The sequence below is a fragment of the Acipenser ruthenus genome, chromosome 9 (genome assembly GCF_902713425.1).
Source record: "Acipenser ruthenus chromosome 9, fAciRut3.2 maternal haplotype, whole genome shotgun sequence".
Taxonomy (NCBI): domain Eukaryota; kingdom Metazoa; phylum Chordata; class Actinopteri; order Acipenseriformes; family Acipenseridae; genus Acipenser; species Acipenser ruthenus.
Window position 1 is genome coordinate 14122878 of NC_081197.1, and position 27963 is coordinate 14150840.

General features: G+C 36.2%; 1 protein-coding gene across 1 annotated transcript; it reads left to right on the forward strand.

Annotated features, from left to right (window-relative positions):
* On the forward strand, positions 1-27950 carry LOC117406251 (WD repeat-containing protein 64-like). Its single transcript, XM_034010191.3, has 30 exons — positions 1-659; positions 2920-3190; positions 7758-7811; positions 8461-8544; positions 9246-9311; positions 9855-10085; positions 11627-11709; positions 12985-13077; positions 13169-13214; positions 14034-14080; positions 14631-14748; positions 15065-15134; positions 15971-16199; positions 16286-16391; positions 16862-17013; positions 17178-17280; positions 17744-17850; positions 17937-18016; positions 18957-19011; positions 19138-19183; positions 19667-19726; positions 20103-20265; positions 20820-20912; positions 22220-22278; positions 23104-23245; positions 24286-24325; positions 24414-24502; positions 25788-25975; positions 26448-26551; positions 27261-27950. The coding sequence occupies exons 1-30, from the start codon at positions 592-594 to the stop codon at positions 27448-27450; spliced, it is 3237 nt and encodes a 1078-aa protein (XP_033866082.3). The 5' UTR covers positions 1-591; the 3' UTR covers positions 27451-27950.
* The last annotated feature ends 13 nt before the right edge of the window (positions 27951-27963 follow it).

Consider the following 27963-nt stretch of genomic DNA (forward strand, 5'->3'; position numbering starts at 1 on the left):
TAGTGCTCTTTGGAAATTAAAAGTGTGCTTCTTCAGGAATTAAAAGGCACCTCTCTACCCCGTCATAAAAAAGTACTACACCATGAAGAACAAAGTCCATATTTTAAAAACACTGACAGGTGTTTTTCACATTTTAATTTCCTTATGGTTTTCTTTCCATGAGTGAATCATTTTTTTATGAGTGCCTTTCACATAGATTATAGATGAATACATAGATTATAAACACAGAAGACAGACAGACAGACAAACACAGAGATATAAAGACGGATAGAAGCATATATATAAGCTGTTTATTGCTTTATGCAAACTCTTAAATAAATGATTTGCTGCAGTTGGAAGCTTAAGTCTCCCCTGTCACCTTTAGTTGTAATGCTAGAATTAGACTAGCAGGTAACATGAGCTCACAACAAACAGCAACAGTGTATGCTGAAGGTGTCCGTACGCATAGGAGAGAGAAACAGAGTCTGGAAGAGAACCAAATGCAACAGTGAGAAACTTCTACAGGAATGGGTCTCTGAAAACTGTATGAAGAAGAATTAAAGTACAATGCAGAGTGTTTTATAACACTGTCAAGCAAGCTATCTTTCAGCCATGCCACTGGGAAAGAAACTGCGTCCCAGCTCAGCCTCTGGAAAGTTAGAAACCTACCACATTACCAGGTACAGTGCACTGGCAACATAACTTTTATTTAATTACATTTCAAACAGAAAAAAGCAATTTGTGACTGAATTTGAAAAGCTAAGTATGTATGTAAACTAAATGCTTAACATGTTAGTCTTGTATTGGTTATGTATTTGCTTACCTTTTGTTTTGTTTTTTTGCATGTTTTTTAATGTTCAGGAAAAGCTGTTGGTTGTTTGTCTAATATGAGGGTTGAGTTAAATCAATGTTGTTTGGAGATTGTTTACTGTTGTCAGGGGACCAGCTGGTCACAGTATTGCATGGAAGGGGCATTGACTGTGGAGCATTTTATGATACTGGAGGGCCAATTGTGTATGCTTAGCACCAGAAATATTTATTTAAGAAACAGATAAAATCACAATAAAAGAGAACTTGGCGTACCTATGAGCTTCCTGCTGCTTTTGCCCTGAGAAAATTAACATTATAAAACTTTGCAGTTAGAAAGCAGTTTGATTCTGAGCCCAAATCCAGCTGTTCTTATATAAAATGTTATTAGGCAGTGTTATTTAGTATGGTAGCTACCAGACCTCTCTTGAGAAAAAAACTAAATTTGGGGATAACATGGTGGCAGTTGTATTGCCTTAAAGAAACCCTAGCAGAACCATTAGCAGATCACAGTATTACCAGCAATGTCCATACAATGGATTTGTAACAAGTATTGCACAGTGGTGCTGGCATCATACCCCTCTTGTACTGAAATGATATGGTATCACTGTACAGCAATGGATTCCAGCACTGTGCATTGGACTACTGTGATATGGTGTTTTAAAATACAAATGCTACCATTCTATCAATGGGTCATATCATTGTGGATTTTAATTGAGCCTATTCAAAACCGAACTTATCCAGTAGAGCTAGTTTAACCATTGTGACAGTTTTACATCATCTCCATTTTTTGACCATTTGGTTTTATAATAAATATGCAGCTGGTGCTACCATTTAATAGGGAAATAAATATTTTGGATACATTTCAAAATACAGGCACATTACTACATTGTAGCTCCACTGTACTTATACCATTGTCACATTAGAATTTGCCTACAATAAAATATGAATGTGAAAAAAAAACATGAATGTTGAACACATGTTATATATGTGTAGAGTTCCATTCTCACAATCACGTAATTATGTGCAAAGTGCATGAAATAAATATTAACCACAGTATACAGTAACTACTGCACATGTAGCTAATGTACATATTTTGGATGGATAATCATGCACTCACTGATAGAAGCCGGATTCAAACCCAAGACTCCTTGGGCAATCTTGTTTGCAGGTATGTAATTGAATTGGAAATTTAAGCTGGCAGGTCTAAGGAGTCTAAAACTCTCACCATATTGCCTTACCAATTACAAGAAAGCATATGCTTACATTACTGCATTAATAAAACAGGATTATTGAAAGGACTGAAAGGATTACATTTTTAAACAACTTTGATTGTTTAGACATTCAGGTACTTTTTTATATGCTTCTTGTTATTTATTCATTTATTTATGGTTTTATATAGATGCTTTTTAAAGGAAAATGGGCCTTTAGTTGAAAGTGTTGTGTTTGAAGGAGGTTGTGAACAAAACGTGGTGTTGAGAAAGAAGGAAGCAATCTTCACTAGCATAACAGTGGGGTTATTCCAGGTCTTCAAAGCTCATCATCTGTTGCCCAGGAACTATGTGATTTCCATACAATAACACTGCAGTTAATATTGTGTACTGTGTAGCAACCTACACTATAAAAAACATCAACAAAAGTCGAACATTTATTTTGATATTCAACAAACAGTATATTCCTCCCATATACAGAATAGCCTTTTATTTACTCTTTTTGTTTTAATTTCTGAGGTGAAACTAGAGGAAACTGAATCAAGTAGACACACGTTTTGACTGCTGCCTTCTTAACATTTATGAAGAAGACATAAGCTGTAACATTTTGTCATCTTGTTCCATTCTTTCAGTTTACAGAGCAATGAGGTCTGTGAAACAACAGGTTTATACTTTGTATATTGGCAAATACCACTGCTATGATTAAAGTAGACCCCAATATGTACAGTTGACCTTGTCTCTTATGATACAGGATATGACTCGTGGTGGACAAGGAGAGCTATAAACTCCAAGTGAGGGCAAATTAAAAAAGAAACAAGATATACACATTTTAAGTTGCATTTTAAAAGAATATTTGGCTGAGAAGGACTTAATTATAATAAATGAATAATGATTGTATTTGTTTGTCACCTGTGTTTTGCAGCATTTTAGAGGCGATAAGGCCAGCAACTGAAAAACCTGGTTCACTCCGGCGCCGTGCAAAGACTTCAGTAGCTGGCTCCCGGTCTGATGCTGTCCATTGGCACTTTCAGTGGGAGGAATCGCAGAAAAGCGAACAGCCTCCAGAATGGCTGGAAAAGGAGTTACTGAAGCAGCAGCACAGACGCCATTCCATTAGCCTCGCTCAGAACGTAGCAGACAATGAAAATATCCTCCGATCTGCGGATCCTACAAGAAGTCTCCGAAAATTAAAGGTATGAAAAGTTAAGGGGCCATTTAAAAAAAAAAACGTCTTTAATTAATTCCTATTTTTTTAAAGGAGAAAAAAAAAACATTTGTTCATTTTACCAAACTAGAAACAAAGTTTGAGTTTCAGAAGTGGCATTTTTAAAAAGAAAAGAAAAGTTGAAATGCATTTATTGTGCAGCGCAAACACATTTTAGCTTTTGTTTTCTTTTAAAAAAATGCCCCCTCTGAAATAAGCCCTAATTTTCAAAATTAGAAGGTTGATTTTTAGTACTGGCAAAATGCTTAGTGACATATTTACAGCTGAATTGAAAGTACAGTGGGTTTCCAAGTAACTTAACAAGCCAATAATGTCAGGATATTACTGCCAGGGTTCAGTTTATGACCAAGCATATTAAAAGTAAAGCAACTATAACACCCATATATAAAGCATACAGAAAAATGCAAGACACGTAAGAAACATAAAAGCAAGTTTAACGGCCTTGTGCCAGCTACTGTAAATAATATTGTAAATATAAACTTCCCAGGTCTCATTTTATAGGTAACAGGACTACTGAGAGTATAATAAATACTCTATAACTGTATAGCTCTTTAAAAACTGGTAATTGGTATGGCTTTTTCAGCCACAGAACATGGACTGCTCTGCTGTCCAGTATAACAGTGACTTGCAGAGTTTTTATTTCAATAACACTAATCCTACACTGTGTCTGTGTTAGGAGGATTATACAAGGTGCCACCAATGCATTTTAGTCACATGACAAGGTCAGTCATGGTCATTGATGCATTAGTGACATCATCCCCAACACCCACCTGTGGTAACTCCTAGATTTATACGTCCTTCACATTTCACTGTCTTGCCATGAAACGCTTTTCAAGCTGCCATTTACTGAAATCCCCATAGCCTAGTTAAAATGACTAAATTAGAAGACATTCATTGAGGTTGATCCACTAGACACTTGAAACTCAGTGACACCAGCAAGAACAAAAAGACAAACAACATACAACACCTACCTATGACGAACAGAGGCTTTATTGAGCAATTCAGCATGGGGTCAGTCCTGGATTTATCTTGCCCATTGTCTGCTGTTACCTGCCACCAGGTTTTAATCCTCTGTGTTTAATGTTTTTGTTTTTTGTTTTTCATGGCAACAGTATAGAGTGACCAAGTGACTTTGTAGTAATGCATTCTTTTGTAAGCTTTGTAAGGTTTTAATGGTAACACTCATTCCCTTGTGCATGTCTGTGGTGCAATTTATTGATTAATTTATGTATTTATTTTCATTCCACTTTGAACATGTCTGGGCTGTATTTCATTTAGACAATGAAAGTGTTCTTTACATAGAGGGCTGGACAGTGCAGTTAGGTGTTAATTGGTTACTTGCGGAAGATTTATAAATAACAAAGCTGCTTTTTTTTTTGCTCAGTATTTTGCTAAGGTGTTACTATTATACATTAGTTGAGTCCTTTAAATTAATAGGCTCTTTTCTTTTATGCTTTGTAAATACCTTCTATTTTACTGCAATTGTTAAAAAGGTGCTTGAGGTATTGTTTTATATTAAGTATTCAATATGCTAACCCAGAAATGTTGAAAGGCTGGGTATCTAAAATATCTGCCCCACAGAACATTGACATAAAAAATATTACCAATAAAAAATTATCTTTTTTAATACGTAAAAAAAAGAAAAGAAACCCACATTAGGAAGAAAATCTAAATATTTGTTCAAAAGGATGGCATGGGAGTGTAAGTGTAGAGTAGTGGTTAGGGCTCTGGACTCGACCAGGAGGGTCGTGGGTTAAATCCCAGGTGGGGGGACACTGTTGCTGTACCCTTGAGCAAGGTACTTTACCTAGATTGCTCCAGTAAAAAAACCCATGAAATGCTGGAAACATGATACAGGCAGCTGAGTAGATGGTCGAGCCTTTAAACATTTCAACCAAGAATCTACAAGGCCTGAGAGACATTTTACCATATACTGTAACCAATAGGCATGACAAACAACTCAGCCATGTTGGATTTGTTAGCCATTAACTGCTGGGGCCGAGGCGTACGTCACGTAATTCAGTATTTAGGGCTAATGTGCCACTCTGCCTACAGCTGCCATTGGAAGTAAATTCATAACTACCGACAAGAAATTGGATTTCCATTCAGATATTTTTTTAAAAATTAGTTTCTCACGGAGGTGCTAAGACTGACATGATGTCATACCCTTACATCTATTTATAGTCACAAGGCACACTGTGATGTGGGAACAGAAGTTCATTAAGCAGGTTGGAGCACTGAGAAGTAACTCCATTGGAAGTTTGTGGCACTCAAATTGGGCATTCCAAATTGAGTGCAAAAAAAGGGGGGTCAAGTTATTGAAAAGATATTTATATATATAAAAAAAAGCTGTACCCCTGCTCCCCACCTTTTCCTCCCTGGTTCTGCCTGTTACTCCAAGCCGGTTAAGGGAAGTCAATTAACCCAGGAGGTTCCCAAAGGTGGCGGCCCACTCACAGCAAGACTGTTACCAAGCCTATGTACTACACCTTTAACCAATTGTTGTCTTAATGAACTTTAATGCCCTGACTAAAGATACTGCTTTCATTTATTTATTTTTTTGTTTCATTCTCTTCTGTTGTCTCGTCACTAAGAAACTGGATAGCCACTCTGAGCATTGCGATGGCCTGACACAATAAAGCCATCACTCCATCACATCTCATCACTTTCAGTCATCACAAATCTGAAATGTGTTACCGCTGCAGAAGAACTATTGTTATTTTAAGTTCATTATTAATGAGATGGTTAAAACCAGCAGGACTTTAGGCAGGTGTGTATTCCACTAGGAGTCAAAACGGAATATTCTTATTCAAAATGCTAAGTATAAAGGATATGCAGGTACAGTTTTTACATTTAAAGATAATATGGTGCTATCATGCTTGGCTATATAGATTATGATATGAATTGTTCGTAGTTCAGTTTTTTTAATGTTTGGTATAAATTTGTGCAACAGTTAATGGACTGATGAACAAAGTTGCTGTTCTGACAGACTAATCCAGTTGCAAATACAGTTTTTGTTTTGTACAGCTGGGACTAAGTTTGCATACAGTGCTACGGGACCTTTATCAAACCTAGTCCTATATATATTTTTTTTATATTTTTTATAAAAAAAAATTTTGTGACAAAAAACTAGAAAACATTTTTTGGAGGAAGAAGATAACCTCAAATTAAATAATAATCATGCAAGAGAAAATGCATTTAATTGTAAATGTATATTTTTTACGTTGAGTACGTCAATGCAGTATTATAATATGCAATCAGCTGTTATGATGTTCTGAATACCAGCTAGCAGTGTTACATCATATGAAGTTAGCAGATTCTTTCAGTTTGATGTTGTTGTGTTTCAGATATTTTTTACATGTTTTAAGTCGATGTCTTATGTTTTGATGTCTGTGAAAGAAATGTTCTTTGCCTTCAATTCCCACTTGTAACCTGAAGAGAAAAGCATTATCTTTTCATAACATGAAGGAAGTTTATTATTAAAAATGTCATCTGCAGTCTATAAATATTAGTCAAATTAATTTTCATGCCAAAGCATGACTAATGTTTATCCCTTGTAATTTATTAATACATGTTTAAAGGGCCGCCAGGGCTTCTTGTTGCTAGGGAGCCAAAGATATCCAAGTGATGTCATTGGTATCAGCTTAGGTGCATTTTCTTGAAACTTTGAATACATTTAGCAGGGCTCTGTTATTACTGTGTAAAAACAAAGTGAGAATCCCATTAGTCTGGTGCTCGTGATGATATTTATTGTGCTTATTTGTTGCTTATTTTTAACTAATTCAGAACCCTCGCTCACTAAATATCATGATAATATATCATCGTCGACTCAAATATCACAAGTGCACTGGTACCACAAAACTACATTTTCTAGAAGAACTCCTTTGACACACATTTCAATAAGGTATTTTGATAACACTGAAGAATTTGACTGTTACTTCAGTATTACAGCAACATTAATTTTCTAGTGATGCAAAATGATCAGGGTTGGTTATTGTTTGCCCTTTAACCCTATTCAAACCCCTTGCTTACTAAATTGTATTCCTGAACATATAATTAGCCCATTTTAAAATACTGTATAACCATAAGCTGCTAATGAATACTGGAATTTCTGTTCTTCATTTGAGCCCCTAATATGAATTTCTGCAATAGTGACTAGCAGAAATGTGCTATTGGTCAAGGAGGAAAGGAGAAAAAGTTGTATTTGTATTCATGCAGGTTTTTACCTTTGCCTTGTAGCGCTCAGAGTTTACTAACTGGCTGGTGAGTTAAAGATTGCACAAAGTGTTGGATTTGAGTGTGGTTGTTTTGCAAAATGAAAACTGGCATTGAGTTGTAGAAAATATTCCCTGTCAACATGATTTTTTTTTTCATTGTGCTTGTGATTTATTTGAATGTCTGCCTCCTTGAACAGCATGCATGTAGGTGTTATAAGATAAGAAGAAGTTGAGATCCAAACGACTGGATGAGCTCAAAGAATACTGAGGTGCACATGTAAAAATAGAATTTTAATAACACATTTTTGTTTTCAACAGATTGAAGAGAGAGTATCACTTGGAAATCTTGAGAAACTCAAGGCGGCTTTTGAGGTACATGTTTTCATGTTTTGCTTATATCAAAGGAAAAGGCACAGTTGAGTCAGTAAGAGACTCGTCCCTGCAGGGCAATGGAAGTATGGAATAATCATTCTCTGCCTGAACCTTGGGCTAGGTATTGCTTAGTATTGCTACACTCTGAATTACAGCAACCCCATAATAATGTAGACTGTTTATTTCAAAAAAGGAAAAATGAGTTAGCCATGTGAGAGATGTGCGATATATACAAAAATAACAAAAAGAGACCATTTAAGCTATAACCCTAACCCTTTACTATCCTACGTTTGATTAGAGTTAATTTACTGTTATCCACCGAGGTAACTTGTTCTCTTTTAAATAAGTAATTAAAACAAATAATTTGGTGTCAAAAATTAACTTTAAAAATAGTAAATATTGCTTGTGCAAAGCTGCATTTGGATGTTAATTTCATGTGTAATCTAAGCTGTTTGCAGGACATTTGGGAATTCAATTAAAATAAAACCAAGACAAGAAAAGGTACTTACTTGTTAAGTTTAACAACCAATGTGGATCCCCTGTGCTATTAACCATCAGTGTACACTCCTGTTTTTCAATGCTTTTTTTTCACTGTTCATCTCAATGGAGCAGTTTTAACGAGTGCACCGCTTGCCTCCCTGTGCTTTAGGAATTTGAAAAGAATGGCAGGAGATCTTTGGATGAGGTCCACTTCAAGAGAATCGTTAAGAAATGCTTAGGACTACGTGGGACTGTACGTGTTGGAAACAGTAGCAAAATGCCAACAAATATAACTTTAGGTCATGGGAATGTTATTTGCCAGAGCAGACAAACTATAAACCTGTACTCAAATTTGACATTTTTACAGCATACTGCACTGGGTCGGATAATGGTTTTAATCAAGCCTTCTTATATTTGGCTAGTAGCTGACTTTAGGCAGGGGGTAGACCAAATGACAGCCCAGTACTGTGACCATAACCTTGGAATTTAAGCCATTCAATATCTATTACTTTGAAAGCACTGATTGACTGGCTTACACAACAAAAGCAGAACAAAAACTTCTCCTGTACTCCTACCTCTGCCGTTGCTCATACCAACCATTCAAACTCCTCAGCTGGTATTGTATTTGGGAATCACGGTTCCAGAGCTTTTTAATGCATGGGATATCAACTGCTTTATTAGAAAGAATAAAAGTCACGAATGATGGCTACAGTGGGAAAGAGGAATGCTGAACAGAAGGTAATGGAGATAGACTCTGAGAAAGGGCTGTGAATGTAATCATAAGAAAGGTATTTATTGTGACACACTTATTTTTATATGCATTTTATAAAGTAACTTTATCACTTGTAATATTATTCTGAGGAACCTCCAAAATAAAATTGCCCTTCACAGTTGAAAAATGTATATATTATGTTAATATTATGTCATCATGTGATATTCTTTTTTGATTATTAGAGTGATGAGCAAATAGAAGAGTTGTTTAAGAAGATTGATTATTCTGCAAAGGGCAAAATTCAGTGGGTAAGATTCCATTTAAAAGATCAAAAGATTTTATTTAAAACATATTTTCTGTTAATTTTAAACATGTTTGTTTATAGTTTAGCTAATTTTCTATTTTAAATTACAGAAAAAAGACTACAAGATGCGATTTAAAACGATTACTGCAAATTATGTGTGTTGAATTTAAATGTGATTCTCTACAGTTGTCATTCACTAAACTTAAATTAAACTTAGAAACATCAGTCACTAATTTCATTCAGTACAATACTGATTTTTTTTTGTTTTTTTGTTGCATAAACAGCATACTTACATACATTTTGTATTGCATACTGAAAGATGGCAGTATTAACACATTTAATTACACAATTTCTTAATGTTAGTTTTAATTTTTCATTGCTTGAGCTGTTCCCTATATTGTGCTTCTTTATGGATTTGGTTTACATTTACATTTGTCGATGATTTTCTAATTGATTTGATTCCAGACTTCTAAAACACCCTGTATTCATAGCTTGCTGATTCACATTGCTAGTCATGACTGAAATATCTACTGCTGTCCCCTAACAGAATGAGTTTTGCACGTACATGCAGTTGGAGTATGCAGAGAAGGAAGAGTCTGACACCCGGAAGAAAGAGATCACCTTTGCAGTTCCTGCGACTATAAGAGAAATATCTCATGGGGACCCTGTTCTCAATATCCGCTCAACACCTGACAACACATTTATAACTGTAAGAGAGGACGGGAACATCAACTACTGGTGTCCCCAGCTAAAGCTAAAAAGAAGCAAGACTGTCTTTGTAAGTATACAGCCAACAGCAGTGAACAATGACAACTCGTTAAAAGGGTTGCCTATCAGGGGAGGAGTATGGAGCATTGTATGGAGCATTGTTTTCCATGAAATTAGGAATACTGACTGAGGACTCCCACCCAATGAATCCAAAAAAAATGAAATGTTCTTCTAAAAGCACCATCTTTTGTTGTATGGTAACACAGTAAATTTGAAATAGAAATTCTAAATGTATCATAGAACTGATGTCAAGATTGTATGTGTTACATTCTAAATCACCCCACGCTCCTAACAGCAGCATTCATGTAAACAAAATGATCACCTAGCCTGGAGGAACATTGCTTTGTCATGTTTCAGGGTCTTTTGGGAGAAAATATTTCTGTATGTGCTCCCCTGAAACCATATAGCTGCCCCCAAGGGTCACAAGACCCCAGTTTGGGAACCACTGCCGTAGGGTTAATTTCCTGTTTTTATAAGAAGTATGGGAGAAAGCTATCATGTCTTACAACAGTGATAGCACTGTTTCCTGGTGAACACCATAACATACTTTACTGTCTTCATCCCAGTTTCAGTGCAGCTCTGTCACAGCCATGAATGCTGTCAGATCCAGCAAGGCACTTCATTGACAGGAAACAAACAAATCAATGCAAAGGTTACATTTTTAAATCATAGTCCATTAAAGTTAATTACATTCTTTAAAGCTTATTTCTTGTGAAGGTCTGATGCCCCATGGGTGCTAAAGAAATCCACATCATGCAAACAGGTGCTTTGTTTTTAAAACAGAATATTTTGAAGTAATATAAGAGCACCTACTTAACTTGTTATTCCTGAGGTCAATTGCATCATCAGTGCGATGTAGGTTCAGACTGGATATTGAATCCATTGATTTTCAAAGGGCCTCAGTGACCCATTTATTATAGGGTAGCAACTGGTTAGTTAAAAAGCAGGAACAGAGTGTAAGATGGTTTAAAGGCAGGCTGGGAGTCTTTGACTAAATAACTAATTTATAAGGTCATCGAAGGACCCTAGGAAACAGAAGTAAGGAAAGAGGTCCTAATTCAAACGCTTCTCTCAATAGCCTTAATGTGAGGCCTACATAGGAAATGGCAGTGTACTACAAGTAACATTAATGACATTGTTTTATTTGAATTGCAGACTTTAATACTGATGTTGGGTTAATTATCAGCAGCCACACAACGCTAGGCATGTCCATTCATTATGCACCATCCATATCCCACGAAATAAATAAGTCACAGAGGTCATTGTCATACTGGTACACTCGTTTTCAACATTGATCCAATATGGATACACTTTTGTACAGTTAGTGAGTTAGGTAAACACTTGGTTCCTATATGTATGTGCATATTTATTATCATAAGGCTTATTTAGCAACCAGTGTAGATACTATGAAGTTGTATATATAAGGTAATAGCTACAAATACTGGAATACATAGTTCTAGTTTATGTAATTTGGAACTGGAAATACGTTGTACTCTTTCAGATATGCATTTTCATTAAAGATATTCAGGTTTTTATTTTCTTTTTCTGCAGGACAGACCAACAAACAGAAAACCAAAGTGGGTAACTGATTTTACCACCATGCCACCATACAACAAGCTCATTCTGGGAACAGGGTATGCTTTTACTTGTGACTTGTTATTATAATGTATGTGTGATTGTGTGACCTATGTCATGTGTTACTCAAGTGGATAAACAGCCTCAGTACATGTGACTTATTTATTAAAACTAATGGGCAAACATGTAAACTCATAACAGTAGAGATGTTTAAAATAGCATTTTTGGAAGTGAAAATAAATTGAGACACATTTTTAAACTCTATTACATTTATTTGGCAAATTTAGTCACAGCACACAGGGCCATTGGGAAGTGTTCAATAATATTTATCTGTAGGGTTCCTGAAATAATTTTTAATCCATGCCGCTCTTATCCAGAGACCTCAGATGAAAAAGTTGACCCTGGCACTATCGGAAAAACTGAAATTGTATGTATCATTTTCTGATAAGATGTTTGACAGTGAAACAGAGTACTCCAATAATTAACTTTGCCTTGCTTCTAATTAATTCATTTCTTCATTCCTACCAGTGCCTTGACAAAAGTGTCTCAGCACTGCATTCCTCAATGGAACCCACAACCCCCACATTACCTATTTAACTAACTATAAGTTATATTAACAAACTCCTTATATAAACTCAGGACTGCCCAGTCCCTGACCACATTCCGGCGCCTCCTTAAGACTCACCTCTTCAAACAGCACCTGTAGAACTCCTCTGTTGTATCCTGGGACACTATCACCCTTCATTTAAATATGCTTTATTTTGCTCTTATCTGCCCCCTATTTTACTACATTTAATCCTGTACTTCAGAATATTGTAATCTGCCAAGTGTTTAACCTGTAGTATTTTGTACTTAATCATATCCTGATGTAACTATCACTATTTAATCATATCCTGATGTAACTTTCACTATTATCTGCTCTATTATTGAATTGTGGTTTGTCACACTTGAAAAAAATTATTGTATTTCTTGCTCTTATTGTATGACTTGTATTGTAACACTTGAATGTATTTGTATTTGCTTGCGATTGTAAGTCGCCCTGGATAAGGGCGTCTGCTAAGAAATAAATAATAATAATAATAATAATAAACACATACATATATACAGTATTGTAGGACAAAGGATTTCAACCACCTCCACCCTTTTCTTCATCACTCCAGTCCTAATTATACAATATTTATAAATGAGATTACAGTAGATAATTAACTATTTTTCAGAAAACCTCTTTGTAATGGTAGATGTATTTACTTATTTATGTATTCATTAATTCATTCAAAATAGTGTTTGAACAAAAGTTATGATTTATACACTAATCAAATTGTGTTCAAATGCAGAGACAGAGAAATCCAACTATATGAGCTGTCCTCTCTAGAGCCATACTGTCAAGTCAGTGGATTGGAGACTGTTCCTCTAAGGTTAAACTACTGGTGAGGAACTACAACACTTTTCTGCAAAATTCATAGCATTAATGTACACATGAACAATATAAAAAGATATGTTGTTGTTTCGTTTGTGCAGTTCCACAGGCCTTGATGAATGCATGATTCTTTATGGAGATGACCAGGTAATGATCCTGTTTATCCTTTAAAGTGTCCTTTAAAGATCTTACCTTGATTTAAGAGGGCACACATATTCCATGTGTTAGTAAATCCAGAGCTGCTATCTCCTATCTCATGAACCGTTTGAGGTACAGACTTCATATTGTAGCGTTATGAAAACTTCTCAGGCAAAATGGAACATTTACAGATGTGACCTGGAGTAATATGGCTGGCATGTTGTGGTCATGAGACTTTGTGGTTTCAAGATGAAGAACAAATGCTTTTGAGATGTCTTTACATTCGCTGAATATATAACTGCATTCAGTTATTCTGTAGGTCAAGTTTGATTACTGGTATCATACAATAAAAATTAACCCATGGCGCACTTTAAAAAACAAAAAATGATATTGACGGGGCAAGCTTGTCATTGACCAAATATGTCTGCCATACTTAGGGGTCTTTTAAAGGTTTTACATGATAGAGACAGCAGACTGAGATTGTGTCTTCATACTGTACTTGGTACACAGCTGTATTCTGTGATCCATTATGGGTATTGCAACCCACTGTTTTTCCATTGAACTGTCTCATCATTGTAACCTATTGCCCTTCCCCTTTTTTCTCAGCACTTAAAAACATTAGTCTGCATTGTAAATAATGGATGTTAAAATTGAAATAAATGGTCCCATATCACTTTCTTATTTGGTACTAGTTTTTTTTCTTAAATGATAGGATTCTGAACAATAGACTAGACAGGCAGGCGATTGATAAAAAATGCATCCATTCTCAAAGTGCATATCATCCATATTGTTTGTGTTTATTGATTGTCAAACAATTTCATATTCCAGGGATCAGTGAACATTTTAATAATGACTTCAGTTGGAGAGACATTAAGGTGTGTAAAACATATTAAGCTTAACCTTATCATAGAATTCACCTAGTTAATGAATGCATTAGATGAAATGAGTGATAGTCTTTAAAATCCATCTTCTTACATTATATTAACTATTGCAACTATTACTGGTCCTTCTGTTGTGCCGGTGATCTTTTGGTTTCGGGAGTGGGTTGACCTATAGCATAGAATGCAAAGAAATGGATTATAAGACCTTGGCTTTTACTTTTTTTTAATAGACAGGGTCCTATTTAGAAGCAAGGCAAAGTAACATTTTCAGATGGTTTAAATCTGGCAAGAAATAACGGAGTTGCAGGAAGGACCCATACAAAGAAGGTTCTGAGTAGTTTCTTTCTAGTTAAATACAGTTAAAAAGGTATAACAATTGTCTTTTCGCTATATTACCACGTGTTGATAACCATACAATAAATAGCTCCACATGTCAATCCTCTTTGCTATGAATGTAGACTTTTTGGAAATGTGCAGTACACTGGAAATAAGGACCTGAAGTGTAAAATTCTCTTGTTCTAATGAATTGACTTTCAATTGGCAGAACATGGAAGAAGCTACCAAAAGTTGAAAACGTACCTAACATTGGAATAGAAAATGCTGTTCTTTCTCCCAACATAATATACATTCGGTGGAAGGTACACGAAGACTGGGTAACTCAGGTAATACCTCAACCACACTAAAGAGAAACTAGTTCAATTATTTGACAAACGGTTCCACTAGTAATCTTTATCAATGTACTTGTATACAGCATATTTTATGAGTGTTTTATAGGTCTGCATAATATCCATGCAATGGCATGCAAGTTCTGAAGCTCTTGTACTTCTGGTATACCATGCTTGCTATTCATTAAGATCATTATTGACAGTTGCTGACAGTGACATTCGATGTTGAAATGGGAAGAACAGAATTGTAATCCAATTCGAATGATTCTTGAATTTAAATTTCTTTTAATGTTCAACTTGCCTTTTATTACAGCTAAACTATTATGATTCCATCCGATCTGTTATCTCTGCCTCTAACCACGAGTCTACCGCTTTAGTTATAGGTATGTTTTTTTTATTTTATTTTTTATTTTGTTCATTCTAGTTGATCTTAAACCAATATCAAATTTTTCTAACATTTCATTTCTGACTTTAATATATTTCTGATCATTATTTGCCATGCTTAAGAACTATTCTAGCAATACATGCTTCTGAAAAGGGGGGTTTGTGGTGATTAGCATATTAGCTGCATTGGGCAGCACTAATATGTGTGACACTGCTTCAGCTGTTGGCTTCACTGCACAGCGCAATGCTAATATGCTTCACCATCTCACTTCCCCATGGTCAGCCTTGGAATCTTAAACTGGAATAAATTGGAAACGTATCCACAAAAAATAATCTCCACAGGAACAGCAGTACTTGTACAATATATACACACAATAGGGTATTCAACAGGTAATAAATAAAAGATTAGGAACATGACAGAAAGTATCACTTTAAAGGTTTAAAGGTTGAATTTCATTCCCTACCCTAAATTAGCATCAAATCCCATTATCATACATGTACTGGTAGATTGTGCAGTTGAACTGTTAACTCTTAATATACACAGTCTCTGGAAGTATACCACTCCAGAGCAGCCCCTTCTGATATTATTTAAGACTTTGTCTAGATATAACTATGCTTAGGTTAGCAAACACCTCTATCAGCTCTATACTATACTATAGAGGAGGTAAAACCTTCTGTACAACTGACCACTTGACCACCAGTTTGAACTCCTTCTTGTAACCTGAAATAAGGACATCAAAGATTGGTTCATCAGCTAACAGTCAGATACAGACAACAGTAACAGAAAAGTAAAAACGACATAAAAACATGGAACAAAAATGTGTTGTTTTCAAAGGTTGTACCCTAGGAACCACTAACTTAGAACAACAGATGAAAGAAATCAAGGACATCTGGAAAGAGGGAAAGGGAAAAAGGGGACCTCCACTGAGGAGAGCAGACAGTGATCAGACTGTGTTTCGAATCCACAAGGGAGTGAAAAGCTTTGATTTTTGTAAAGACCACAACCTAATAGTGACCGGCGGAATGGACAGGATTATTAGGATGTGGAATCCATATGTACCCGGGTAAGGAGCAGAACATCAAAGCTTCTTCAATGCATTTGACATGTGTTTCAGTCAACCTCTTAAAGGGAGACTTTACTTGATTATAGGAAACCAACAGGAATGCTGAAAGGCCATTGTGCACCAGTCTTTCATCTGCACATCTCCACAGAGGACAACAGAATCTTCTCCGTCTCCACCGACAATACTGTCAAGGTTAGTTCACTGGTTCCTGTTGGTTCTGATCTGTATATGAACTCACCAAGGTTATACCTTGTAAGAAGAGAACAGCATTAAACGCATATGCCCCAAAATGGTTGATAACATACAGTAAGAAGCATCTTCACTGGGGAGTGCTGGTTAACCACTGCATGTGAGAGGAGGAATGCCTTTGTATATGCAATAACCTGGAATTCCTTCATACAATATACATATATTTTCTATCTATATATGTGCTGTGATTAGACTTGGCTTCAGCAGGTTTATCAAATGCAGGTAATTTTTGGGAATGGGACATTAGCCTACTGAGAAATCCATTCCAAAGTGATTTAGTTGCTGTTACCTGTATTCGATAAACCTGCTGAAGCCCAGGTATTTTTAACTGTCTGTAAATCATAAGAATATTTGCTGTTATTTTTGAACATTTAAATTGTAAAAATGACTTAAATTTAAGTTTTGTATTGCAGATTTGGGACCTTCAAGATCAGTCCTGTCTGTTTTCAGCTGATGCCAAAGCCAGCCGAATTCGAGGGGATGTCTCGGCCTGTCTTTATGCACCAGCAGTTAAATCTCTTTACATTGCTACGGATTCTATAGCTCTTCTGCCATTGAGGATGAAGTGGGTAGTCTCTATTATTTTGATTACAGATTAGTAAACTTTATTCTAAATCATGGAATTTCAGACAACACCCATCAAGTACATCACCTATTACATTTATATATATTTAATGCAAGTGTATACTGCAAAATACACACAGAGCAATTGTATTTTTTACATTCTAGGCCTCAGACTCAACCTCACCTGATTGTTTCCCATAAAGAGCCAGTTCTGTGCTGTGCCTACAACAAGGAGTTCAAACAAGTGGTCAGCTGTACAGAAGGATCTGTAAGTAGACATTGTGTTGCTTTTTAATCACTATTTATTGACCCTTCAACATTACAATGATTAATAACACTAATGAGCTGTTAGAATTGAATACAGCCACAATAACAGCAAAGGGACTGATTTTCAAAACTTAATACAGGATGTGGATTTGGAGTAAACATACTCATTTCAGAAGTCTTCATGAGCATATACTGTGAATGTTTGATCATACTTATCATAATTACTTTGCTGTCCATGCATAAATATGCTTTTACTATGCATCGAAAGACATTACCAGAATTACTGACTAGTTCAGAAAAATAAACCCATACCATCACAGCTGATCAGTCACTGGTAATTTCCTCCTGTCGGGTACCATTGTTGAAACATTTAACTTTAGAGGTAATGTAGTAAAACAGAAAATGACTATATTAAGTTGTCTTTCCTTGTTGTGTTTCCTAAGTGACTTTTGTATTCTTTAAAGGTAGTGAAAGTGTGGGATTATGAGACTGGAAGGCAAGTGTTCGAGTTCTGTGGTGCCCATGGCGATTCCTCTATAACCTGTATGACCTTTGACATGAGTGGTAGAAGGTATGTCTGTGTTTTTATTGAGAGCACATTTTTGAAAAATATTCAATAAGCACTGGCATGTCCAGTAATGTCTAATTATCTTCCAGGCTTGTAACTGGTGGAAGGGATGGGTGCCTAAAAATTTGGAATTACAACAATGGTCACTGTTTGCGCACTTTAAAAAAGGGTACGTTGGTTTATTTTATAATACAGCACATACTATATAACAATTAGTTTAGAGAAACATTTTATTCTGTAAACTGTACATTAATATTACAAGGTTTGCAATTGAGCTCAGAACTATTGTTCAAATATTGGGCTAGCAGTCACTTTAGACATAAAATGAAGACTAGGTAACCTAAAGGATTTTCTAAAGGTCACCTCCCTTTGGATGTTCTCTTCGGTACTATAGTACTCGATTCTATTGCTGGCATTACACAGTACTGTAGCTCTGCTTAGTTATTTGCCCATTTCTTGCCATCCCTGTTGATATTCAAATGTCTGCAGATATACAAGTCTATTGTCCTTTATTGTTTGGGCAGCAGCATTAGTTAATTTTCATTTCAGCACATATATTCTTACTTTGTTGTTGCTTCACGCACTCTGGTTTCGCTTCTATTGAAGTCTGCTATTGCTAACTCAGCACAGAGTAGAGTACAATGTGAGGACATACATTACAGGGACATTTAGAACAAAAGGTTAGAAGCATTTGTGTTACACCAGGAATAATACATTGGTAGAATAGTTCGGCAGGTGATGGATTTAACAGCATCCTCTCATGGCTCTACAGTATTTGTTATGTTTTATACTATTGCTCCCAGGGCCCAGTTACCATACTAACATATTACTTTGAAGGAACTCTAGAAGAACCAGTAGCAGAATACAGCATTATCAGCGACACAATGGCTATTGCTCCCAGGGCCCAGTTACCATACTAACATATTACTTTGAAGGAACTCTAGAAGAACCAGTAGCAGAATACAGCATTATCAGCGACACAATGGATATTGCACACTAATATGGTTCTTAACACTGTGTTCTGTATGTTAAACTGTTGGTACCATTCTACCAGTGACTCATGCAGTACCATTGGCGCTGCTGGAGTACCTTTGTTCTTATCTTCCCAGAAGGTAAAAGTAATGAAGTCTGTGACTGCATTTACGTGGCAATGAACAGAAACACGTAAGTGTTTTAGTGTTTCTCCTCCTTGTAGGCTTTTTAGATGTTTTTTGATGGCTGCACTTGCTTCACTATCAAGTTGCAACCCTTATTTGATAATACAGAAATTTCACTTTATATCTTCATCAGGTATGTCATGGCTGTTGGCTGGGATCGTAAAATTGACATATATTTTGTAAGTATTGTGGGTTATAATAATGTAGATGTGCCACTTGTTGATTATTAAAATACTTTGCCTGTTTATGAAGAGGCAGTGATTATCTATCTAGAGATACCAAGAAGTTTAGTAAACAAAGTTCTGATTGGGGTTAAATGGGCAATATATGCCCTAAAACCAGTCAGGTGCAATTCTTAGAAAACGGATAGTTTTGGAGTACCACTTCACTTGTGAGACAGCTTTACCATTAAAATCCCTTGAATATATTTGATAATCTATTCAGTGATACCAATATATACTGTGAGTAACTGAGTTAAATGGATACCAAATTGTCACATCCTCAGCACCACAAATCAGCAGAGAAGTCATCTGGATAGTTTTGACATGACTTCAGAAATACTCCAGACTGTCCTTCATTCCTTCATGACATGGTATCCAGAGCTGTATTAACTATGTAACACAAATTTGCTCATTTATTCATTCATTTTTCATTTACCATAGGATTCAATAGATGCCTTTCATCACATTCAGAATCCTCAACCACACTGGCAGGATGACCTGGTAAATTCAAAAAGAAAACATGATAATGTTATACTTGCAATGTTACTAGTTATTTTAATACAATTCTAACGCTTGTAATATTTCTATGAATGTTGAGAAGCTAAAAATATACATATCCATAACTATAAAAACAGTCAATGGTAGAATATGTAGCAATAATAAAAGAAACTTCTTTGACAACATTTCGATTAGTCTTTGAATACAACTGAGCAGAAACAGTCGACCTTGCAGAAGCATGACTACAGTAATTTTGTTTATCACAGCCACGGTCTCTATATTTCCTTACTTGATGTTGATATACTGTGGTGATACATGGTCACAGATGAGAAACTGCAGCACTCCACACTGACATTGATGACATATCTTCCTTCCCTAGAGACGTGGCCACACAGAAGATATTCTGTGTGTTGCTCAGTGCCCTCCAACTCTGCTAGCTACTTCAAGTTATAATGGAGAAATCATTGTGTGGAACATGATCTCTGGACATGCATACTGCCGTCTGTATACTCCTACACCACCTGAGTGCAGTGATGGGAAAGGTAGGGTTTTTTTAATTATTGTTAACGTCATGAAGGTGTATTACTCACATTTAGGAACTGCATCACAAGACGTGGGCAAAATATCTAATGTTACACAACTAGCAAGAAACAACAAAGAAACAATAGCAATGATTATCTTTTCAATAACTCTGAGTAGCTCCTGCTGAAATTCCTCAGATAATGTGTTTACATTCATTTACAATGTACTCTTTGTTTAGGTGCTAGGAGCACCTCTTGAGTAGTAGTTTCCAGACACTACGTAACACAGGCGAGATCAGTAAAGTATTTGTTTACGTTTAGGAACCAGCGTCATTTGGGGAATCAAATTTATTTTGTATTTCTGTCAATAAACAGTACCTGTGCACAATACTAGTTGTGTAAGATTACTACTGTACAGAGCTGGAAAAACATAATCAAGCAACACAGGTAACATGTATTATAGATATTTTGGTATGTAACAGTTGGATTAGATATACTGTATTTATACTGTATTTGTAAAACCAACCTTTAGTGACCACCATTGAACTCCTGTCTTTTTTTTTTTTTTTTGCCAGCCATTGATAAAAGTGTTTCAAACTTAGTGTTCTTGAAAACACGTGCTCTGAAAGTGGGACCTGCGGCCTCTCTAGTTTCCAATGGACCTCAAGGTGTGTACCACTTTGGCTGCATTATATTTTGAGAAAAGTTTTATGGTAGTTTAAAGTAAAAACCTTTGCTTCATAATATGTAAGTTGTGTGCCCATATATCTCTGCAACCCAGGAGTTAATACCTTATGAAAATTGCTGTTGAGTAGATGCACATTTTGTGCTGATAATCAGGAGCTCCAGATAATCAAAGTTGCAGTGACTAATATTATATTTATTTGGCATATGGAGATATGAAATTTGATTAGTTTCGGATAATTAGGTTTTGAATAATTGAGTGCCAATTATGTTTGGTCAGCTCAGTCTGTTGGGAGTTCCGTCTCCATTAAGTCTACTCTTGTCGTTATTGTTTTCTGGGGTCTCATGAGGAATGCGATATATGGAATCACCAAGTAGCATCATCTGGTTACCGTGGGAATACTGTATTTACACATGGCCAGCATTAGTAAACTTGAAAAAAGGTTCCTTCTTTCTTTGTGGTTATAGGAGGCTGTGTGGTCCAGTGGTTAAAGAAAAGGGCTTGTAACCAGGAGGTCCCCGGTTCAAATTCCACCTCAGCCACTAACTCATTGTGTGACCCTGAGCAAGTCACTTAACCTCCTTGTGCTCCATCTTTCGGGTGAGACGTAATTGTAAGTGACTCTGCAGCTGATGCATAGTTCACACACCCTAGTCTCTGTAAGTCGCCTTGGATAAAGGCGTCTGCTAAATAAACAAATAATAATAGAAAGGACAGCCACACTCTTTACCTGGTGCAGAAAGACAAGCCAATGCAAACCTGTACTACATTCTTCTGAAGACATGAAACCCTCTCTTTAACCTGTTGCCCTAATTAAGAACTAATTTAAATTGTGAGTTTAGCATTCGAATTCTCTCAGCTGGCCCGTCACTGAAAATCCTGGTCCGTCTTTCTACACCTATATCAAGGACAGATGTTGTGAGCTCAGCAGTGGCTGTTTCAGTGCAGGAACAGTAGCTTACTCAGGTTGAAGGAGGCAATGAGAGTGGAAGAACTTTAGTAACCTGAGATGTGTTGTTTTTGAAGTGATCCATGGCACATAAGTTGTGTCTAATTGAGTTGTGAACTGTCAGTATAACTTGGTGTAGGGGTTGTAGGTACAACTGCATAGCTAACACATGTTTAGCAGTATAAGTACATGGTTGAGTCTAAAGAAGTGTGAATGTATACTAATTATGAATAACTCCAGTGGAGTTAAGTGCACTATTTCAGACTGATGTAAATGCCACTGAAATAATAGTACAACTTCTTTTAAACTAAAAAGTACATGAACTCTTTGTTTTTCCAAAGGCTACATCAATTTCTGGAGTCTGTTTGGTGAAGGCAAACACTTTGCCACATTTCAAGCTGTAAGTATGAGTATAGCGATTGGGATCCTTTAATAAGTAGTTAGGGAGACCAACTTGTCAGGAACATATTTGTATACCATGAAAAAATAGGTGAGAGATTTACATTCAAGTGAGGGATCCCTGCTGAAAATTCCAGAACCTACTTGTGAGCAGCAATACCAGCTTTTCAGTCACGTCTCTAGAACCAGATGGACCAGTTTAAAATCATCACAACCACCAACGATGACCAGGGCAAGCTCGCGATTTAACAGCATTCAGAATGGCCTAAGGGTCTAAAATGCTAAATAGCATTCTTCAAAAAGTAAACATAAAACTGAGGTTTCGGTCTGTTCACCACAGCAGATTTCACCACAGGTGGTGAACAAAAAAAAAAGGAGCATTGAACATGGAGTGTGTGAAGAGATGCCTCGAAGGGGTTTTCACATCCTCAACCAAACCATGAGAGCAGCACTTGAATGGAATAGTAAATAGGTTCATCTATTAAATTACAAATAACAAGCTTGTGCAATATAAGACAGTCCTAAAAAAGTGTTTGTTTTTACATCTTTTACACCACGTTTTTAAGCACTGGAAATGAGAAATGTTATAAGCCGAGACCCCTGCTGTCCAATAAATATCTGCATGCAATTAAACAAAAACAATGTGTTCTAAAAATGAATAACCAAAATGAAAACTGTCCTTTTAACCAGACTAAAACCAGTTTTCTGCAGTCTATATCTGACCTCTTAAAAGTTACAGAGAGTTACAGAGAAAATGAAGTGGCCAGGCAATAGATATATTGAATCCAGGTATTAAATGCCTATTTTTAACATTATATATTTTCAGTCCAAGATGAAAGTGCATATCACAAGCATTGCTGTGACTGCTGATGACAGCTTGCTCTATGCAGCGGACCAGGCCGGTTATGTGTATGTTTATGATATTCAGGAGTTTACTCTTCAAGGACCTGAAGAAGGACCACCTAAAAGTAGGCCCAATTCATTTGATATGCATTGTCCTAAAGAAATACAAACAACTGTGTACAATACAGTCTACACTCGGATATCCTTCACCTACTGTTGCCAGTGTAATGGTTTTTAAATGACATATGAATTCAAGTACAGTAGCACTCTGCTGTTGCCAGTGTAATGGTTTTTAAATGACATATGAATTCATGTACAGTAGCACTCTGCTGTTGCCAGTTGCCATTATGATGGACATCTGAATTGGACAAGTAATTGAGGGCTGGATTCATGAGTTTAAACTGTATGTGTTATTGTTGCATTTCTTTTTAAATACAGTTCAAGAATTAAACTGCATTAGGAGGATATTTACAGGGTTTGAACAAAAAAATGTAAAACTCCTGCTAGATCAGTTTGGGTGTGGAGCAATCCGCCAGCAAGAGACACTGTCTGCAGTGAAGCGTTCACATTTCTGGAGGCATATGTAAACATTTATCTATGATGAACAACTATAATTCCTTCAGGGAAGCTGGGGTGGAAACCTGCAGCAAAGTCTTTCATCCAGAATCTTACAGCCTAATGTTAAGAAACAACTGCACCCCAAATCCCTCCCTACTATGTGCTCTTTCCAAGTCAGTCATATCTGCTCATTGTGACTGAAATTACAGCTACAGCTGTTATAAAATACAAAATACATAATGCATGCCCAACCAGCTAATCAGTTATGTCAGGGCTAGCCATTTACATAAAGGTATGTGTAACATATCACAGGTGTTACCAATTTCTGGTCCATCTTTTGAGACAGCCTGGAGCACACAATAATGAAAAGTAAATGTTCTAGAAAGCGGCATCAATCTCAAAACAAAAGCAAAAGTTCTCGCCCTGGTTTCTGTAACAGTAAACCAAAATATACACCAAATGCAGTTTTATTTTAAAACAAGTATTAAAAGAGAAGAGCTACAGATGGGTTTTTTTGTAATGGTTTTAAAAGTGACAGTAAATACATAAAATTGTTGTTTTAAAATCATGTTTCAGGCCTACTAAAATAATGTCTTTTTGTTAATAGCTGTGAACTATTGGCGAGCCCATATAGACACTGTCACCAGGTATGCACTGCCATTGCTTTTTTAATGTATGCATTTTGTTTATTCTATAAACAGTTGGCTGAAGCGTGTCAGCAATTTTCTTTTCCAGTTTGGAGATCATAGATGAAGATACAGTGTTACTCAGCTCCTCTACAGACTGTACTGTGCGACTCTGGAGCACCGATGGAGAGTTTATAGGTAAATATCAACTTATTCTCAAAACTAATATGACATGAGCCCATATATCCCTCAAAAGAAATACAAAAATAGTAGAGGCTTTAATCGATTAAAAAATAATCGACCGAGTGAGCTATCCAAAAAAAGTGTGCGAAAAAGATCTTGAGAAATGGTGGAGGGGACTTCTAAAGAACTTGGCAAAAGAGCAACTTGAAAGTACACCCAATATTTCACAATATCTCAGAATGAAGAAATATCATCTTAGTCGCAAGTAAGCTATTTTTTCTTTTTATTCAATGGATTTCTTTCAAACGGTACCAGAAAATGAACAGCTACATCGTATTTTTTCTTCAGCTAACTAAAATAAAATATCATAGCACTCAATAATTTACATTTCCCTTCTGCTAACATAAATAATATAGTACTCAGTAAGTTACCTTTGTCAGTCTGAAACTTGAAAGTGTACCGTATACCAAAAGCAGATCTGTTAAATACAGTATTCTAGGTTATTATTTTTTTTAATTCTTAGCAGACATCCTTATCCAGGGCAATTTACAATTGTTACAAGATATCACATTATTTTTACATACAATTACTCATTTATGCAGTTGGGTTTTTACTGGAGCAATCTAGGTAAAGTACCTTGCTCAAGGGTATAGCAACAGTGTCCTCCACCTGGGATTGAACCCACAACCCTCTGGTCAAGAGTCCAGAGCACTAACCACTACTCCATACTACTGCCTTATAGAGCACCTGGTCATTGACACTAATATGTACACTCTTGATGTAGTTTTAATCAGATCTGGCATTTAGCTGAAGGAAATGCAAACGGGCAGTACAGCTAAAAAAAAAAAAAAAAGTCAGATTTCATCACTAAAAAAATGATTTCTTGTAATTGTCTTTCAATACAATTTGATATCACCAGCAAACAGGTGTGATTAATCGATCGTAGATCAGATGATTAATCGATCATATAAAATGTCAAGATTAAAACCCCTAAAAAATAGTAAAACTAATGTTTATGTGTAGGTTTAACTGAAGGGTTAAGTTTAGTCTTAGGGTTAGGTAAGCATACAAGACATGACTTCCAGTATATAGTTAGTCTTCAGTGAACATTAGACTACACTAAACAAAGTCCTTTTATCTTTGGGTTACTGGTATGTAATAAGTGTTTATATGCGTAGTATAGCATGTATATAAGCTGGTGATATTGACATGAATCAGCATGTGGGGATATACAATCTGTCAGTCCAAGTTGTGCAGTTTAAATCATTCCATCATACTTGTTTTGTGTTATTTTTAAAAGGTACTTTCGGACAACCTGAGAGTTGGAACGTTCACACTCCAGCTTCCTGGAAGCATCCCATGATCCCTTACGAAATTCTGGTTGATCCACTCAGCATGCCTGTTCACCAGATACTGGAGGGAGAGAGCAATGCCTTGGACGTCATTAACTCAGACCAAACCACAAACAAAGAGACCTTCGACACAAAGGTTTCTATATGAATTTATTTTGTATCATGAAAGCATATTGAAATAGGGTCTGCTTGTGAGTGCTGAACCGGAAGCCATAGCCTGAGGGTTACAAAAGTCACGGAGATTCTGATATAGTTCCCTCTGCAACAGTACGTGGATTTTCTTCCAATTAGATGGTAACAAGAAGATGCAATTAAGAAGATCAAGTCACTGAAAGAAAAAATGCTTCTCATGTTTTTTAAAAGAGCGAGCTGTTGGGGTTTCAGGAATTTCAGTTGAAAACTTCATGTGGGCAGGCATTTTATTAGGTAATCAACTTTAGTTTTCAAGAGTATATATCCCTTTTAATGATGAGACTGGTCATGCCCAGACCGACTAACCCTTTTTGTGACACGTACAACATTGAAATATTATTGAAAATGGGAACTAGGCTAATAAACCTATAAATATTTCTAGCCCAGTAAACTAACACATTTGTTCAATTTTGCAGCCAGAATCTTACTACCCTCCCAGAGTTCCCCAATTGATAATCAGTGATGAAGATATCAAAAAAGAAATTGACAAAAACCATTACCCACAGGATCATGGGAAAAGGTACTCAAACTAACTGCCAGTCATACATGATGACATTCTCAAAATGCACTGTTAGCAGATTTATCAAAGACAGCTACATTGTTAATATTGAGAAATCATTTATTTAGATTATTATGATAACAGTTATTGATCATGGAAGGCACCAGTGGTTTTTCAGTTTTTTGCAAAGTGTTTATGCCATCATCAGGGGCAGTATATGATTGAAAAAAAAGAATTGGAGGGCAAGTCTCTATACTATACTGACCAATGGAACTTAAAAACAAATGGAATGAACATATATATATTGTATTGTTTTAATGTTATTTTTTAAAATGATCTTTATCTTTTACGTAGAATAATATTTTTTTTTTTAAAAAACAACAAAAAAAAAAAAACTTTAGTATTACAAAGCCTGTCCGTCTTGGATTTCTCCAGCTCTGATAGACTGAAGTCAGGATATGTTTCAGCTGAACAGAAACAACAAATACATTGAATATGATCACATAACACAGTAAAGCCTATGATAACCTGCTGCACAATGAACATGTTTTAATGATGTGTCGGTGAAGAGCCTGTGTCCGTTCAAAGCAGGTACCTGACTCTCAAAGGCAAGTTCTGTACCTATTTGCCTTATAAACTGCAGCAACACTATTTCTTTTCTAGATGAGTGCAGGCTCTGTTAGGTTAGCTACTATTGATCTATTATGAATGATTTTCTATTATATTTCAGGCTTCGACATGAAATATACAAGCACACAAATAAAACTCCAAACCATGGGGGCTCAAAAGCCTACCACACTCTGAAGTACTTTGAAGTAACGGACACGCCAGCTACATGTAAAAAGCCTGATCTGTCAGCCGCGGGAATGGACCCTTTTATATCAAATTACACGGAAGACAGCTCTGCTGACAGCGGCTGATTCTCGCTGAAGGGAAATGCTGCTGCAGCCGATGACCATCATGTTAACTTTGTATTCAGAATCTACTTCTGCACAAAACGTTATCAATTTGTAAAGGACCTCCTGTCTTGAAATGTTTTAACCTACACTCAATAATAGTGCTTATTTTATTGAAGTACCTTATGATAGTTCCTTTGTTGATTATTCTAGAAAAGTTCCCGCAGCTGGGCCCGCTGGCCTAAGCCCCCCCACAACTGCGATGCCAGACTGCGTTCTCTGCCGCTGGATTGGCGTCTTGGTAATATTAATCAAATTCGGTTAGTCTGAAATAATAAGATATCAAGTTTTTCATACAGTCAGGGCTGACAGGTGGAAAGTCCTTTCAATTAAACATGTCTTGCTGAATGCCAAGCTTGAAACCGTGGAACAGGTTTAAACGTTTTAATATTGTATGGTACATATGCTTTACATTCACTGTCAACCCATTTCAAGAATGAATTCCCACACAGAACATAATTTATCAATGTAATTGCA